Source organism: Passer domesticus, chromosome 20 (genome assembly GCF_036417665.1).
Source record: "Passer domesticus isolate bPasDom1 chromosome 20, bPasDom1.hap1, whole genome shotgun sequence".
Taxonomy (NCBI): domain Eukaryota; kingdom Metazoa; phylum Chordata; class Aves; order Passeriformes; family Passeridae; genus Passer; species Passer domesticus.
The window spans coordinates 1,822,472-1,840,741 of NC_087493.1; the positions used below are offsets into that span (position 1 = coordinate 1,822,472).

At 61.5% G+C, this 18,270-nt stretch overlaps 2 protein-coding genes across 7 annotated transcripts in view; both read left to right on the forward strand.

Moving 5' to 3' along the window:
- The first annotated feature begins 53 nt into the window (after positions 1-53).
- Positions 54-8,152, forward strand: SLC26A11 (solute carrier family 26 member 11). Of its 3 annotated transcripts, none has more exons than XM_064395678.1 (16): positions 54-301; positions 574-766; positions 917-1,002; positions 1,539-1,618; positions 1,767-1,909; positions 2,168-2,343; positions 2,431-2,503; positions 2,843-2,893; positions 3,294-3,354; positions 3,666-3,721; positions 3,892-4,032; positions 4,753-4,880; positions 6,021-6,120; positions 6,322-6,458; positions 6,666-6,738; positions 7,461-8,152. In XM_064395678.1, the coding sequence occupies exons 1-16, from the start codon at positions 137-139 to the stop codon at positions 7,538-7,540; spliced, it is 1,743 nt and encodes a 580-aa protein (XP_064251748.1). In that variant the 5' UTR covers positions 54-136; the 3' UTR covers positions 7,541-8,152. The 3 variants fall into 3 exon arrangements, with proteins under 3 accessions (XP_064251748.1, XP_064251749.1, XP_064251750.1); XM_064395679.1 differs by having other exon boundaries at positions 6,325-6,458; XM_064395680.1 differs by lacking the exons at positions 6,021-6,120; positions 6,322-6,458.
- Positions 8,153-13,780: 5,628 nt separating this feature from the next.
- The window catches only part of RNF213 (ring finger protein 213), a 45,466-nt gene continuing 40,976 nt past the window's right edge, over positions 13,781-18,270 (forward strand). For 2 of the 4 annotated variants that reach the window (XM_064395892.1, XM_064395896.1), the window contains exons 1-3: positions 13,781-13,898; positions 16,746-17,060; positions 17,489-18,121. In XM_064395892.1, the coding sequence (XP_064251962.1) occupies positions 16,869-17,060; positions 17,489-18,121 (825 nt within the window). In that variant the 5' untranslated portion in view covers positions 13,781-13,898; positions 16,746-16,868. Of the gene's footprint in view, positions 13,899-14,785; positions 14,922-15,144; positions 15,286-16,745; positions 17,061-17,488; positions 18,122-18,270 lie in introns of those variants that run through there. The other 2 variants (XM_064395893.1, XM_064395894.1) reach the window with 2 other exon arrangements.

Consider the following 18,270-nt stretch of genomic DNA (forward strand, 5'->3'; position numbering starts at 1 on the left):
CGCTCAGATCCGGCGCGGGCGGAGCCGCGGGCTGGGCCGGGCTGGCACCGACCCCGCCCCGCCCCGGCACCGACGGCAGCCCCGCGGGGTCCCCGCCCCGCCCCGGTACCGACCGCGGCCCCGCGGGGTCCCGGCCATGCCGCGGTGGCGGTGCCCGCGCCCGGCGCTGCCGGTGCTGCGCTGGCTCCCGCGGTACTCCCGGGCGTGGCTGCCGCTGGACCTGCTGGCCGGGCTGGCCGTGGGACTGACCGCCGTGCCCCAGGCGCTGGCCTACGCCGAGCTGGCCGGGCTGCCGCTGCAGGTGGGTGCCGGGAGCCGCGGACCTGCCGCTCCCCGGCTGCCTCTGGCCGGGCTGACCCCGCTCCCGGGCAGCCCCGCAGTGTGGGCTGGGCTGGGCTGGGCTGGGTGACCGAGGGCTGGAGCTGTGCGGTCGCCCATTTCCCGGGCAGGATGCCATGCGGGTGCCAAAGACCCTGAAGTGACCCGAGATCAGCCCAGCCCTCCCAGTCCGGGAGGTGTCCGGCCTCTCCCGGCTCCCAGGGCTGTGCCAGTGCCCCTTCTGTCCCCCTGCAGTACGGCCTCTATTCCTCCTTCATGGGCTGCTTCGTGTACTGCCTCCTGGGCACGGCCAAGGACGTGACGCTGGGTCCCACGGCCATCATGTCCCTGCTGGTCTCCTCGTACACCTTCCACCAGCCCGTCTATGCCGTCCTGCTCGCCTTCCTCTCTGGCTGCATCCAGCTGGCCATGGGGCTCCTGCGCCTCGGTGAGATCTCTTGCCATGCACTGATGTGTTTAGGATCTTGCTGCACAGCTTCTGGTTGTTCCTTCCTCCTCTCTGCTCTGCAGGACACTGGGAATGTCCTGCTGTCCCACCGGGGTCAGGAGCGTGCTCACTACCTCCCATCCCATGCAGGATTCCTTCTGGATTTCATTTCCTGCCCTGTCATTAAGGGGTTCACATCAGCTGCCTCCATCACCATTAGCTTCAACCAGGTCAAGGTAGGATCTGCCCTGTCCTGGCTGCCTCTCCAGCTCTCTCCTAGTGCTGTGCAACTGGGATATTCAGCACCGGGTCCCGTGTTGAATACCCGGTCCCGTGACCCCTTTGGGGCTCCTTCCCCCATGTGCTTGGTGCTGGGGGAAGGAGCCCCAAAGGGGTCACGGAACCCCCTGCCAGTGGTTCTGCTGGTTCCCTGAGTGCTGTGCTAGGAGCAGACCGAGCTGAACACACCCTCTGCTGGTGACCAGCTGGTGGCATCCAGGACACCAGTAAAACCAGGACACGGGATTTGGTCACTTGCAGCAGGCACTGGGCGATTCTCTGGCACGATGGGTTTGCAAATTTGGAAGCTGGGGGCGGTTTGCAGCCCCAGCAGCCCCTCACTGGCCTCGCAGGGACCTGAGGCTCTGCTGGGCTGCCACACTTCCTTTGTGGTTAACCCAAATCAGAGCCTCTGGCAGCAGCTCCAGGCTGGTGTTGGCTAACGGCTGTGGTCACGGGGCCGGCTGTCAGCACGCCTTGTCTGCCTGCACAGAACATCCTGGGGCTGCAGGGCATCCCGAGGCAGTTCTTCCTGCAGGTCTACGAGACACTCCGGAGGATTGGGGAGACCAGGTCAGCACCACCCTGCCCTGCAGCTGCTGTGCTCCCATCTTTTGGTCACAGCTTGGACTGATTTCTCGCTGTGACACAAGGCCCCTGCCCTGGGCTTTGTGGGAGCTCTCACAGCGTGTTTGGGGTGGCTCTGATGTGCCTCTTGCAGGGCTGGGGACACTGTGCTGGGGCTCAGCTGCCTGGCAGCGCTGGCAGGGCTCCGGGCCATGAAGAGCCGCCTGCCCCAAGCTGCCCCCACAGAGCCGCTGGCTGTCAGGATCAGCTACCTGATTGTGTGGATCTCTGCCACAGGTGTGTCCTCTGTCCCCTGCCCCGTCCCCTCCCAGGGCTCATCTCTGGCTCAGGGAAGACAGAGCCTGAAAATGGGGAAGCCCAGGCTGGCAGGAACCAAGAGCCGGAGGTGGGGCAGGGAGGACAATGTCCCAGTGCTCCTGCCACTGTGCCCCTTCCTAAGGCTGGGAATTCCCCAGCAGCTCAGATGCCCATCTCCTGCCCCCCTCCTGCCCTGGGCTCCGGGCACGTTTCATGGCTCTCTCTCCACTTTGGCAGCCCGCAATGCTCTCGTTGTGCTGTTTGCTGGCCTGGTGGCTTACTCCTTCCAGGTGCTGGGCTCCCAGCCCTTCAGGCTCACGGGCAGCATCCCCCAGGGCCTGCCAGCCTTCCAGCCACCGCGCTTCTCCCTGGCAGCGCCCAACGGCACCGTCCCCTTCCAGAGCATGGTGCAGGTGGGTGCTGGCAGCTCCCCAGGGGCTGCTCTGCTCCCCGCTGCGGGTGCTGGGTGCCAGCCCCCCTGACTGGATCCTTCCTGCCAGGACATGGGGGTCGGGCTGGCCGTGGTGCCGCTCATGGGGCTGCTGGAGACCGTCGCCATCGCCAAGGCTTTTGGTAGGGCTGGGCCAGCTGCTGCCCTGTGCTCTCAGGGGGTCTCTGTGGGGGCTCAGGGTGCTGGGGAGGGGTCTCTGCAAGGCTTGGTGCTGGGGAAGGTGCTGTTCCTTTTGGAGCACAGGGGGGACTGGGCTCCAGTTCATAGCATGGACTGGCAGGAGGGGTCCTGTGGGGTGCACAGCTGAAATCTGCCCAGGAGTTGAGCGTTGTCTCGGGGTGCTCCTGTGCCTGAGGGGTGCCAGGACAGGGCCCACGCTGTCCCAGTCACGGCTGGTTCTGCTCCCTGTGCGTGGCAGGTGCCTATGCAGTCCTCAGGCCAACGCCAACATCTCCTTTCAGCCTCGCAGAATGGTTACAGGATTGACCCTGACCAGGAGCTGCTGGCTCTGGGTAAGAGCTGCTTGCTCAGGAGGGCAGGGGTGGGGCTGGGTGTCCCACAGCCCCTGGGCTGCCTGAGATCCCCATCTGGGCAGTCCTGCCTCCACCTGAGCTTCTCCCTCCCTTACCTCACATGCTGTCCCCACCCCAGGCATTCTCTGAGCTCAGGAATTTCCAGAGCAGGCTGAGTCACTCCTGCACGGTCACAGCGGGGACATAGACACAGCAGTGCCCCCCCAGCCCCCCTCCTGGGGACACAGACACAGCACAGACACAGCAGTGCCCCCCCAGCCCCTGTCCTGGGGACACAGACACAGCACAGACACAGCAGTGTCCCCCAGCCCCTGTCCTGGGGACACAGACACAGCACAGACACAGCAGTGCCCCCCAGCCCTCTCCTTTGTCTCCTCAGGTGTTGCCAATGTCCTGGGCTCCTTTGTCTCCTCGTTCCCCATCACGGGCAGCTTTGGCCGGTGGGTACCAGGAGCGGGAGCCGCGCACTCGCTGGGGCTGTGTGCTGAGGGAGCTCTGCAAGATCCTGAGTGGCAGACTGTGCTGTCCCCACTGGGTCCCTGAGATCGTGTCCTGGTCCCCAGCAGCCCACCTGGTGTTCACCTTCCCTTTGTTGAGGGCCACCTCCCTTCCTGCTGTGCAGTCCTGGAAGCCGGGGCTTGCTCGGGTTCCTCCCTGCCAGGGCAGGTGGCTCTCCTGGGTGGGGTCTGGGCAGTGGGCAGGAGCAGCCCCCAGCCCTGCCCAGCCTGGCTCAGGTGGGTTTGTGTTTCAGGACGGCGGTGAATGCTCAGTCAGGGGTCTGCACCCCCGCGGGAGGGCTCGTCACAGGTACAGCCCTGGGGACCCTGGGGACCCTGGCTGCCAAGGACCCCTGAGTGTGGGGTACCCCTGGGTGTGGGGTACCCCTGGCTGTCAGGGACCCCTGGGTGTGGGGTACCCCTGGGTGTGGGGTACCCCTGGCTGTCAGGTGCCCGTGGCTCAGGGTCCCTCTCCTGCAGGTGCCCTGGTCCTGCTGTCCCTGGCATACCTCACCTCTCTCTTCTACTACATCCCCAAAGCAGCGCTGGCTGCTGTCATCATCTCGGCCGTGGTGCCCATGTTCGACGCTGGCATCTTCCGGACGCTCTGGCGGGTTAAGAGTGAGGGCATGGGTGGGGAATGGGCAATCCCCCAGTCCAGCCATCCAGGAACCACTCTGGCAGTCACACCCACCCCCCTGGGCTGGGACTGAGGCCCCCTCACAGCTCCCCCTGCCCCACTCACACAGACCAGGTCTCCTCTCCAGCTCTACCCCAGGTTTCCATAGCGGAGTCTCAGACATCAGGCATCCAGATCTTTAAAATAATTTAATCATGGTGCCATAACTAAATAACAGAATGACAGCTCCAGTTGGGTGTTTCTGGGGAGGGATCCAGAATGAAGGAGCCTGGGAGCTTTTGTCCTTTTATCCCCTCATAGACCTGCAAAAGTCTGGGGATTGTCTCTTGAGTGCCCCATCACAGTCTCTGAGTGCCCCATCACAGTCTCTGAGTGCCCCATCACAGTCTCTTGAGTGTCCCATCACTGCCTGAGTATCCCATCACAGTCTCTGAGTGTCCCATCAGTCTCTGAGTGTCCCATCACTCTCTCTCTCGAGTGCCCATCATGTGGCTGCCCAGGGTTCCTGGGTCCTTTGTCATGCAGAGGGGACAGTTCACTGCCGCTCCCAAGGGCTCCCACCCAGAGCTCCACCTGCACGAGTGGATTCCTCAGGAGTGGATTCCTCCAGACCCGGGTGCAGCCGCAGAGCTGGCACCATCACTGAGTGCCCTGTGGCACCAGGACCAGCCACAGCTGAGCCTGTTTTCTCTCTCTTGCAGGGCTGGACCTTGTGCCCCTCTGTGTGACGTTCCTGCTCTGCTTTTGGGAGGTGCAGTATGGGATTGTGGCTGGGGTGCTGGTTTCTGGGGTTCTCCTGCTCTACTCCATTGCCAGGCCCCCAATAAAGGTGAGCTTCTCCCCTGCCCTTGTGTTGGTGTTCCCAGCTTTACAGAGATGGGGCAGCTGAGAGGTGTTTTAAAGGATTTTATTCCATTGTCACCTTCGATGAAGGGTGAGACATAAGAGATGTAAAACTCAATGCCATTCCGTTAGGAGCCAACCCATTTACTGGTTACAGTACGTTATAAATGTCCTCCAGCCTTTTAGCTTTTGCCACACAATGCTGTTATTAGTTCTAACACCAATCACTTATATTTTTACCCCAGGTAATGCTACAGTGCATCTTTCACAGTTCTAATTCTCTAAAATATCTGGTCTTTTTGCAAGGCCATAGTTTGAAACTGGTTGAAACTTGTTTCCAGTTCAGTCTCTCTCCCAACAATGTCATCTCTATTCCATGGCCTTCCTAAGCCAGCACACCATATCTCAGAGTTTGCACACACTTGTACAAGACTGTGTGAGCTTTCTGTCAGGTTTTGAGAATTCCTCACAAATCCATTTCTCACACCCTTCGATGTGGCAGGGCCAGGGAGCTGGGAGGGAGCTCCTGAGGGCAGGGAGGTGCTGGGGTGCAGGATTCTCCTGACCTGTTCTTGCTGTCCCCAGTCTGCCACAGGCACAGCACAGAGACCCCTTTCAAAGAGCAGGAGGAAGGGAATATCCTCAGAGTGGAGAGCAGGACAGGGAGGCATCACTGCCCTGCCCTGCTGACACTGGGCTGTGTGAAGGAGGGTTTCCCTGAGGGATGGGGGGCTCCTGCTCCTCTCAATCCATCCAGGAGGGCAGGGAGTGGCATGGGCAGCTGTCCCTGGCAGGGGATGTCACAGCCCTGAGCTCCTGTGGCTGTCCCTGCCTGGGGAGGTCACAGCCCTGAGCTCCTGTGGCTGTCCCTGCCTGGGAATGTCACAGCCCTGAGCCTCTGTGCCTGTCCCTGCCTGGGGAGGTCACAGCCCTGAGCTCCTGTGGCTGTCCCTGCCTGGGGAGGTCACAGCCCTGAGCTCCTGTGGCTGTCCCTGCCTGGGGATGTCACAGCCCTGAGCTCCTGTGGCTGTCCCTGCCTGGCAATGTCACATCCCCTGAGCTCCTGTGGCTGTCCCTGCCTGGGAATGTCACAGCCCTGAGCTCCTGTGGCTCTGTCCCCCCACAGGTGTCAGAGGGGTCCGTGCTGCTGGTGCAGCTGGGGAGCAGCCTGCACTTCCCAGCCGTGGAGCACCTGAGGGACACGGTGTGCAGCCGTGCTCTGGCAGGTACAGTGCTCCTGGGCTGCCCTGGGGACACGGCTGTCACCGCCTGCATCGCTGCTGTGGGTGGCAGGTGCTGCCAGGCCCAGGGACTGCAGGTGTCAGCAGTGACAGCACAGCTGTGCCACCCTGCCAGCCCTGCCCCGGGCTGTGCCCCTGGGCTGCTCATTCCTGGACTTGTTGGGACATGCCCTTGTGCTCTTCCAGCAGCATCTCCAGCCGGCTCTGTGGTGCTGGACTGCAGCCACGTCAGCAGCATCGATTACACGGCGGTGCTGGGGCTGGCAGAGCTGCTGCAGGAGCTGCGCAGGCACGGCCTCTCGCTGGCCTTCTGTGGCCTGCAGGTGTGTGGGACCTCAGCCATGCCACCCTGGCACTGGGAAGGGTGTGGGTGCGGCTGATGGGCTCTGTGCTGGCCTCTCCTCAGGTGGCACCATCACCATCCCAAGCACCTTCATCTGACAGAGCTGGGGGTGCTGGGGTGGCTGGGGGCTCTGCCTGGGGGATGGGAGTGGCCAGCACTCCCCCAGCCCAGGTTTCTCTGCCCTCAGGACCCCGTTCTCCAAGTGCTCCTGTCTGCAGACTTGGAAGGATTCCAGCACTTCCCCAGCTGGGAGGAGGCAGGTGAGGCTCTGGGCTGCTCTCCCAGGATGGGTGAGGGTGGCACTGGAGGACACTGTGGGGATCTGACCTGTCCAGCTGCAGAGCAGCAGCGTGGGGGCTGCAGGGGTTCCTGGGAGGATGAGCTGGAGCCCCTCCCAAGAATTGGGTCTCCCCAGCCTTGGGGATTCGTGGTGAGCTCTGGTGGTGCAACCCAGCAGCAGCTCAGCACCACAGAGCCCTTCACTCCCCCTGCAGAGGGGTGGGACAGAAGCAGAGAAAAGAGAAAACTCTTGGGCTGAGATGAAGGCAATTTAATAGGACAGAAAAGAAAATGAAAATTACAATAACCATAAAGGAATATCCAAAGCCAGTGAGGCACAGGGTGCTTGCTCACCACCCTCTGAGCCATGCCCAGCCAGCCCCTGGGCAGTGACCCTCACCCCTCAGCCAAATCCCCCCAGTGCTTCCTTCAGCACCATGCCCCGTGCTCTGCAACATCCCTCTGGGCACTGGGGCAGCTCTCCTGGCTCTGCCCCCTCCCAGCTCCTCACTGCCTGAGAAGTCCTTGGCTTAGTGTAAGCATTGCTCAGCAGCAGCTCAACCATCAGGCTCTTATCAACAGGAGCCTCATCCTGAACCCAAACACAGCACTGAACCAGCTCCTGGGAAAGAAATTCCCTCTGTCCCAGGCAGAGCCAGGGCATGAGCCTTGCCTTGACTCTGCTTCCCCTCTCCTGTCCCAGAGCTCAGGGCAGCAGAGCTGGGGGGCAGCAGGGCAGAGCCCCTCACCAGCACTGCCGAGAGCACCGGGCTCATCCAGTGAGACCAGTTTGGGCTGAACGTCCTGTGCCACTCCAGTGACACCAGCACCCTCCCTGGGAGCCAGCTGCCCCATCCTGGGCACGGGGATGGACTGTCCCCCTGTCCCATGGGGCGATGGACAGAGCAGCACCAGCCCGGCCCCACACGGGCTGTGGGACAGACCTGTTCCTTGTCACAGTGACCAGTGCAAAGCCATCCTTCCTCTGGGGGGCTGCTGACATTTTTTATATGACTGTTTTAATTCTGGACCTTTTTCATGTTCTGGGCCGCTCCAGTGGTGACACAGGGTGAGCTCTCTCAGGGCTGCTGTTCTGCCCTCCAAGTGGACAATGGGGGCTCAGCCTCCAGCTCTGGGAGAGGGAAAACGTCTGGGATTGTGCTCCTTACTGATTTTTATCCTTACCTTTTTTATCCTTAACTTGTCTGTGGGGTGTTGTACCAAACACTGCCCCCGGTCAGGGCTGGGCTGACACCCTGGGCCCTGCCGAGGGGACAGGCACGAGGGGACAGGCACGGTGACACCAGGACAGCACCTGGTGGGGCTGGGCAGGCTCGGGAATTCCGTTTCCCTGAACGGCCCTCAGCGAGGCTGTAATAAATCAGAAACTGCTAATGAGTCACTGTGATCTCTGCCTTCCGGAGGGAAAGATTTTTCCTTTTGTGTGGGAAGGGGAGTTATCTTCTGGGTGCTGCTGAGCCTGCCGGGGAAAAGAAACCGAAAGCAATCTGGGGCAGTGCGGGTGAAGGGAGCCCGAGGGCGCGGTCTGCACAGCTCCGGCTGCCGGGGGTGCTGGAAGGGAGGCACGGGTGCCCGGGAGCCACACACCTACCGGGAGGCACACACCTGCTCGGGGATCACACACACCTGCAGGGATCACACACACCTGCAGGGATCACACACACCTGCAGGGATCACACACACCTGCCGGGATCACACACACCTGCAGGGATCACACACACCTGCAGGGATCACACACACCTGCCGGGATCACACACACCTGCAGGGATCACACACACCTGCCGGGATCACACACACCTGCCGGGATCACACACACCTGGTCAGGGATCACACACCTGCCCAGGGATCACACACACCTGGTCAGGGATCACACACACCTGGTCAGGGATCACACACACCTGCCCAGGGATCACACACACCTGCTCGGGGATCACACACCTGCTCGGGGATCACACACACCTGGTCAGGGATCACACACACCTGCCGGGATCACACACACCTGCCCAGGGATCACACACACCTGCAGGGATCACACACACCTGCCCAGGGATCACACACACCTGCCGGGATCACACACACCTGCTCGGGGATCACACACACCTGCCTGGATCACACACACCTGCTCGGGGATCACACACCTGCCCAGGGATCACACACACCTGGTCAGGGATCACACACACCTACCCAAGGATCACACACACCTGCCCAGGGATCACACACACCTGCTCGGGGATCACACACCTGCTCGGGGATCACACACACCTGCAGGGATCACACACACCTGCCCAGGGATCACACACACCTGCCCGGATCACACACACCTGGTCAGGGATCACACACCTGCCCAGGGATCACACACACCTGCAAGGATCACACACACCTGCCGGGATCACACACACCTGGTCAGGGATCACACACCTGGTCAGGGATCACACACACCTGCCGGGATCACACACACCTGGTCAGGGATCACACACACCTGCCCAGGGATCACACACACCTGCCCAGGATCACACACACCTGCTCGGGGATCACACACCTGCCCAGGGATCACACACACCTGCCCAGGGATCACACACACCTGGTCAGGGATCACACACACCTGCCCAGGATCACACACACCTGGTCAGGGATCACACACACCTGCCCAGGATCACACACACCTGCCCAGGGATCACACACCTGCAGGGATCACACACCTGCCGGGATCACACACACCTGCCGGGATCACACACACCTGCCGGGATCACACACACCTGCCCGGGGATCACACACACCTGGTCAGGGATCACACACACCTGCCCAGGATCACACACACCTGCCGGGATCACACACACCTGCCCGGGGATCACACACACCTGCCCAGGGATCACACACACCTGCCGGGATCACACACACCTGCCCGGGGATCACACACACCTGCCCGAGATCACACACCTGCCGGGATCACACACACCTGGTCAGGGATCACACACACCTGCCCGGGATCACACACACCTGGTCAGGGATCACACACACCTGCAGGGATCACACACAATGCAGGGATCACACACACCTGCCTGGGGATCACACACACCTGCTGGGATCACACACACCTGCCGGGATCACACACCTGCAGGGATCACACACACCTGCCGGGATCACACACACCTGCCCAGGGATCACACACACCTGCCCAGGGATCACACACCTGGTCAGGGATCACACACACCTGCAGGGATCACACACACCTGCAGGGATCACACACACCTGCCCAGGGATCACACACCTGGTCAGGGATCACACACACCTGCAGGGATCACACACACCTGCCGGGATCACACACACCTGCCCAGGGATCACACACACCTGCCGGGATCACACACACCTGCCGGGATCACACACACCTGCAGGGATCACACACACCTGCCGGGATCACACACACCTGCCCAGGGATCACACACACCTGCCCAGGGATCACACACCTGGTCAGGGATCACACACACCTGCAGGGATCACACACACCTGCAGGGATCACACACACCTGCCGGGATCACACACACCTGCCGGGATCACACACACCTGCCGGGATCACACAGACCTGCAGGGATCACACACACCTACCCAAGGATCACACACACCTGCCCGGATCACACACACCTGCCCGGATCACACACACCTGGTCAGGGATCACACACACCTACCCAAGGATCACACACACCTGCCCAGGGATCACACACACCTGCCCGGGGATCACACACACCTGCCCAGGGATCACACACACCTGCCCGAGATCACACACCTGCCGGGATCACACACACCTGCCCAGGGATCACACACACCTGCCCGGGGATCACACACACCTGCCCAGGGATCACACACACCTGCCCGAGATCACACACCTGCCGGGATCACACACACCTGCCGGGATCACACACACCTGCCGGGATCACACACACCTGCCCAGGGATCACACACACCTGCTCGGGGATCACACACCTGCTCGGGGATCACACACACCTGCAGGGATCACACACACCTGCCGGGATCACACACACCTGGTCAGGGATCACACACACCTGCCTGGGGATCACACACCTGCCCAGGGATCACACACACCTGCCCGGATCACACACCTGCCGGGATCACACACACCTGCCCGGATCACACACACCTGGTCAGGGATCACACACACCTGCCCAGGATCACACACACCTGGTCAGGAATCACACACAGCTGCCCAGGGATCACACACACCTGCCCAGGGATCACACACACCTGCCGGGATCACACACACCTGCCGGGATCACACACACCTGCCGGGATCACACACACCTGCCCAAGGATCACACACACCTGCAAGGATCACACACACCTGCCCAGGGATCACACACACCTGCCCGGGATCACACACACCTGCCCAGGGATCACACACCTGGTCAGGGATCACACACACCTGCTCGGGGATCACACACACCTGCAGGGATCACACACACCTGCTCGGGGATCACACACCCCTGGTCCGGGATCACACACAGCTGCCCGGGGATCACACACACCTGCCCAGGGATCACACACACCTGCCGGGATCACACACACCTGCAGGGATCACACACACCTGCTCGGGGATCACACACCCCTGGTCAGGGATCACACACAGCTGCCCAGGGATCACACACACCTGCCCAGGGATCACACACACCTGCCGGGATCACACACACCTGGTCAGGGATCACACACACCTGCAGGGATCACACACACCTGCCCAGGGATCACACACACCTGGTCAGGGATCACACACGCCTGCCCGGATCACACACACCTGGTCAGGGATCACACACACCTGGTCAGGGATCACACACACCTGCAGGGATCACACACACCTGCCCAGGGATCACACACACCTGCCCAGGGATCACACACGCCTGCCCGGATCACACACACCTGCTGGCATCACACACACCTGCCGGGATCACACACACCTGCCCAGGGATCACACACACCTGCAGTGATCACACACCTACAGGGATCACACACACCTGCTGGGATCACACACACCTGCCCAGGGATCACACACACCTGCTGGGATCACACACACCTGCCCAGGATCACACACACCTGCAGTGATCACACACCTACAGGGATCACACACACCTGCTGGGATCACACACCTGGTCAGGGATCACACACACCTGCAGGGATCACACACACCTGCTCGGGGATCACACACCCCTGGTCAGGGATCACACACAGCTGCCCAGGGATCACACACCTGGTCAGGGATCACACACACCTGCTCGGGGATCACACACCCCTGGTCAGGGATCACACACACCTGCCCGGGGATCACACACACCTGCCCGGGGATCACACACACCTGCAGGGATCACACACACCTGCCGGGATCACACACACCTGCCCGGGGATCACACACACCTGCCCGGGGATCACACACACCTGCAGGGATCACACACACCTGCTCGGGGATCACACACCCCTGGTCAGGGATCACACACAGCTGCCCAGGGATCACACACACCTGCCCAGGGATCACACACACCTGCCGGGATCACACACACCTGCAGGGATCACACACACCTGCTCGGGGATCACACACAGCTGCCCGGGGATCACACACACCTGCCCAGGGATCACACACACCTGCCGGGATCACACACACCTGGTCAGGGATCACACACACCTGCCGGGATCACACACACCTGCCGGGATCACACACACCTGGTCAGGGATCACACACACCTGCAGGGATCACACACACCTGCCCAGGGATCACACACACCTGCCGGGATCACACACACCTGGTCAGGGATCACACACACCTGCCGGGATCACACACACCTGCCGGGATCACACACACCTGGTCAGGGATCACACACGCCTGCCCGGATCACACACACCTGGTCAGGGATCACACACACCTGCAGGGATCACACACACCTGCCCAGGGATCACACACACCTGCCCAGGGATCACACACGCCTGCCCGGATCACACACACCTGCTGGCATCACACACACCTGCCGGGATCACACACACCTGCCCGGGGATCACACACACCTGCCCAGGGATCACACACACCTGCAGTGATCACACACCTACAGGGATCACACACACCTGCCCAGGATCACACACACCTGCAGTGATCACACACCTACAGGGATCACACACACCTGCTGGGATCACACCCCTGGTCAGGGATCACACACACCTGCCGGGATCACACACCTGGTCAGGGATCACACACACCTGCCCAGGGATCACACACACCTGCAGGGATCACACACACCTGCCCAGGGATCACACACACCTGCAGGTATCACACACCCCTGGTCAGGGATCACACACCTACAGGGATCACACACACCTGCCCAGGGATCACACACACCTGGTCAGGGATCACACACACCTGCCCAGGGATCACACACACCTGGTCAGGGATCACACACACCTGCAGGGATCACACACACCTGGTCAGGGATCACACACACCTGCAGGTATCACACACACCTGCCGGGATCACACACCCCTGGTCAGGGATCACACACACCTGCCGTGCTCTGCTCCTGCCCTGCAGAGCTCTGAGCTGTGAGTTCCTTGCTGCGCCCTAGGGGTGCCGGAGGGGGATCCCGGGGCCGTGGGGGTAAAACGGGCTGGCTGTTTAGGAATGCGTGTGTGCTCAAACCTGCGTGAGCGCTGCTGGAGGGCAGGAACGCTGCGAGCCTGCCTTCGGCCCGCTCCTGGTGGCTCCGGGATGGGGCACCAGCCGTGCCCCCAGTTTTGACTGCGGAATCCGCTTTTGGTGGTCGGGAGCAGCACAAGGTGCTCTCTTCCATCACACCTGCCCTCACTGCTGCTGCCGGACTCTGCACCGGGCTGGTGGCTGGGGGATGCTCGGGGGTACCGGGCGGGACCCCGGCCGGGATGGGGCGCCCAGACGGGGCGGGACCCGCCGAGAGCCGCCCGGGGCCGGGTTTGCCGGGATTGGCCGGGGCGGTCCGGGGCTGGGCGGGCACCGCGACTGCAAAAACGAAAGTTGGCGGCTCGGCGGAGAAACGAAACTTGTCCGGGCGGGACTGGGCGGGAAGAGCGGGCGCTGCAGGTGCCCGTGCCCGGTCACTCGGTGAGTCGCACTGCCGGGGCGGTGAGTGGCGGAGCGGGGCGCCGGGCCTGGCCTGGCCTTGGGGGGCTGCGGGGCGGGGGGGGGGGAGCGGCGGCTCCGGGGCAGGCGGCGCTGCGGGCTCCGGGTCCCGCTGCACCCTCCCGGTGCCCCCGAAGCGCCTCGATTTCCCCGGCGCATCCTGATCTCCGATCTGCCCGGAGCCCTCCGGTGCGTCCCCGCGGACTCCCATCTCCTCCCTGTTCACCCGGGACGCTCCTATCCCCTGTCCCCCTCCCCGGTTCCTCCCCGGTGCTCCCCATGTCCCCCCCTCCCCGGTTCTCCCCGTGTCCCCCTCCCCATGTGTCTCCTCGTGTCGTTGTCGTCCCCCCGCGGTTCTCCCCATGTCCCCCCCCCGTTTTCCCCCGGTTCTCCTCATGTCCCCCCCCGTTTTTCCCCGGTTCTCCTCATGTCCCCCCCCGTTTTTCCCCGGTTCTCCCCGTGTCGTTCCCCCACCCCCCCCCCCGCTCCCTCCCGGCGCCCCCCGGGAGCCGCGCTAGCCCCGCCCCAGCCCCGCCCCTCACTCACATAACTGGCTCATTAGCATACGGCCGCTCCTTCGCCACGCCATTGGCCCATCCGCCCTGCTCGTTAGCATATCTCCCGAAGGGGCGGAGAGCCGCCAGTGCGCGGGGAGCGAGAGCGTTGTCATTTGCATACAGGCCCCGCCCATGGGGCAGGCCCCGCCCAGACGGGGCGGCCCGGGCAGCGGCCCTCAGGGCCCTCAGCCATGGCCGGGCCCCGGCCCCGCTCCGGCCCCGCCGCTGGCACGGAGCTCCCGGCCGCGGCCCAGCCCGCCGGAGCAGTCCCGGGCAAGGCTCCGGGAAGGGGAGCCGGGCCCGCCGTGGGAGCACGGGCCCTGAGCGCGGAGGCGCGCTCGCTGTTTGTGTTTGTTTGCCTTTAAGCGCTGCGGTTCCCCTCACGCTCCCAGCCCGGCTCTGCAGTGTCGCAGGTCGCTTCCTGACGATGGGACGGGCAGAGGAGGAGGTGACGCGGCTGTGCCGGTGTTGGTGTCTCTGGCCCGGCCCTGTCTGTCCGCGTTGGCTGCCGGGCAGGGCCTGCCCGGTCCCTCGGCGGCTGTGCGGCCGCGCCGGGCCCCGGGGCTCGGCCGGGCCGGGCTGCGCTGGGGCTGCGCCCTGGCCGGGCTGCCTGCGTCACCTCTGGTGCCCGGGCGGCTCTGGGCTCTATCTGCCCTGCTCATTCTACTCTGCTCCTACCCCAAACTCCCCTCACAATCTCTATCTCAACCTCCCCTGGTGTTCCTGACCAGACAGTTTTCTTCACTTTGCAGTGACTGTCAGCAGACAGAAGTGATTCAGTTGGTGACACATCCTACAGTCTCCACACTCAGGTCTCCAGTGTTGAACTAGTTTGTTTTACCAATGAAATAGTGCTGGTTTCTATGTTAAAAGACTGGTTGAGTCCTTCTCGACACAGAATTTCCGGTTTGTAGCTTGTTGTTAGATTTAGAGCTCACCCCTGAGTTGTGTTTGACAACACACTAATTTTGCCTTGCTGTACAGAGACAGAATCAAGTGCTCAACACGGGGGAAATGTTTCCCAGTCCTTTACTTGTTTGATATCAAATGACCTGGGCCACCAGAATGGCTTTTGGTTTGTTGACAGAGAGACTGTGATGCTAGAAAAGCACACTAAATCAGCATCAAGCTGCTGCAGTCCCCACAGGGTCAGTTCTTAGCAAATCCCCCTGCACTCCAGGGTAACAAACCTGCGATCTCCAGCTCTGGAACGCTGCAGGAAGAGCATCCAAAGTAGCTGAGGTTCAAAGCTTTTGCTCTCGGAATTGGGGTGGAGGCAGTGTGGAGGAGCCTGTGAAACCCCTGCAGACGGCAGAGGTCTGCTCTGCTGCCTGACTGGACCCAGAGCTACCCTGCCATGCGTTTTTGAAGGAGTGGATAAAGCTGTGAAGATAAAAAGGGAGTTTCTTCTGCCTTCTTGGAAAGCCCTCAGCTGAGTGGGAGCGGTCACAGCAGGCTGTGCCAGCTGGGAGGTGCCGCTGTCCTGTCACTGCTCACGCTGGGCTCCAGGCACTGGCACAGGCAGCTGCTTGCCAGCACTGCTGCTGCATTTGTGTCTGCAGCAGGGACAGGGATAGAGCTCTACACCAGTGCTGGGGTTCCTTAGTTATTCTGCATCTGGCAGGGCCTTGGAGAGGGCAGGAGGCTGTAAGGGAGAGCGGTGGCATGGCTGGTGGGAGCTGAACAGGGAACAGCAAACAGCTCCTGTGTGTCCATGACTTTGGCTGGGACACTTTGTTGTTCCCAGGAGCTGGTTCAGAGCTGTGTTTGGGTTCAGGATGAGGCTCCTGTTGATAAGAGCCTGATGGTTCAGCTGCTGCTGAGCAATGCTTACACTAAGCCAAGGACTTCTCAGGCAGCGAGGAGCTGGGAGGGGGCAGAGCCAGGAGAGCTGCCCCAGTGCCAGAGGGATGTTGCAGAGCACGGGGCATGGTGTTGAAGGAAGTTCTGGGGGGATTTGGCTGAGGGTCACTGCCCAGGGGCTGGCTGGGCATGGCTCAGAGGGTGGTGAGCAAGCACCCTGTGCCTCACTGGCTTTGGATATTCCTTTATGGTTATTTTAATTTTCTTTTCTATCCTGTTTATCTGAACCCACAAGTTTTGCCTTTTTTTCTGATTCTCTTCCCCATCCAGGGACTTGGAGCAACCTAGTCCACTGCAAGGTGCAGGGGTGGGACAAGATGAGCTTTAATGTCCCTTCCAACCCAAACCATCTTGCAACCCCACTGGGGGGTGAATTTCCAGTTTAACAATTAATTTCCCTCCATTGCAGAGAGAAGAGAGGTGCAGGTCTCTCCAGTCCCTGATGCAGAGCAAGAGGTGAAGGGAGAAGGTGCTGCTGGACCTCCTTCCACCAAAACCACCTGAAACAAAGGAGACAGAGGGCGAGGCACTGATGGACAGAGCAAGAGCCCTGTCCAACACCACACCTGACACTGCAGGTGGATCTCCCAGCTCTGCTGTGACACAGAAGGAGGAAGAGGGATCCTCACTGATGGAGGATGTCACAGCTGCAGAGAACCACGCAGAGCCCTCGGCTCAGTGTGGGGCTGGTGACTCTGCTGAGGTGGCTTCTCCGCTGAGGAAGGTGAGGATCCTGCTGGGGAGCAGCTGGGACTTGTTGCTGTCATGTGTGAAGTGAGGAGGCCGGGCTGCATCCCCCACATCCCTTTGGCCACGTCGGGGAGCTGCTGCCTGGCTTCCTGCAGAAGCTGTGTTTGCTGTGTTGTGCGTGCAGTGCTGGGGGAAACCACAAATTACATGAGTCAGCTTAGACACTGCAGCGCTGCTCTGTGCTCCTGCTGAGCAAGTCTTGAATATTAAACCTACACAGTTCTCAAGAGTTATTTGCATTTCACTGGCTGGTCTTGTCCCTCCTCTTTCTGATCATTCTCTGTTAGCCCCCGTGTAGCAGGAAGATGTCAGCACTTGCTGCAATGGAGGAGATGACAAAGAGTTTCCCTTTGGCAAGGAATAAACAGACATTGTGGTCTTTGTTTTTCTTTTTTTTAATAGAAAAGGAAGAAGACTACAGCAAAGAAGTCCGTCTCTGGGGAAGAGGACTCTCTGCCTCCTCAAAGCACAGCACCAGCTCAAACCACAGAGTTGCCTGACACAGGTGTTACTCCTCAAGAAATCCAACCCCCCGGAGGTGAGGGAGCAAGGCCAGGTGCTGATGGACATGCTGATGCCAGTGGAGACACCCCTGGAGGCGACAGGGATTTGGCACACCTGGGGAAGGAAGCTGGCAGCCTGCAAGCAGAGAGGCTGAGCCCTGCAGGGCAGAGCAGCACAGCCAGGGAGGCTGCCCCAGCTCCCAGCACCGCAGCCCCTGGGGAAAAGGTGGGGGATGGAACAACCCCAGAACACGGAGGAGCAGCCAGGGGTGATGTGGAACGGGGCAGTGGTGCCCCTGGCCAGCTGCCAGCAGCCACAGCAGGTTCTCAGGCCCGGGCCAGCAGCAAGGAGCGGCTGTCAGCAGGGCAGGGAGCGAGTCCCTCTGCTGGGGGAGCAGTCCCTGGCAGTCCCAGGCTGCCTCCTGCCAAGGGAGCCCCCCAAAGCAAGCCTGAGGCCACAACCTCCCCTGGGACTCCGAGCCCGCAGGCTGGGAAGGAGCCCAAGCAGAAAGGGACCAGTTCCACTGTCAAGGTGAGTGTGAGTGAGCTCTGGTGAGTGTTCAGTGGGCACAGCTTCCCTTTGCCAGTGTGACCTGCTCGTGCTGTCAGTGAGGCTGAGGAGCACCAGCCCAGGCTTACAGGGATGAACTGGGGAGGACTATGGGGAGGCTCTAATTGGAG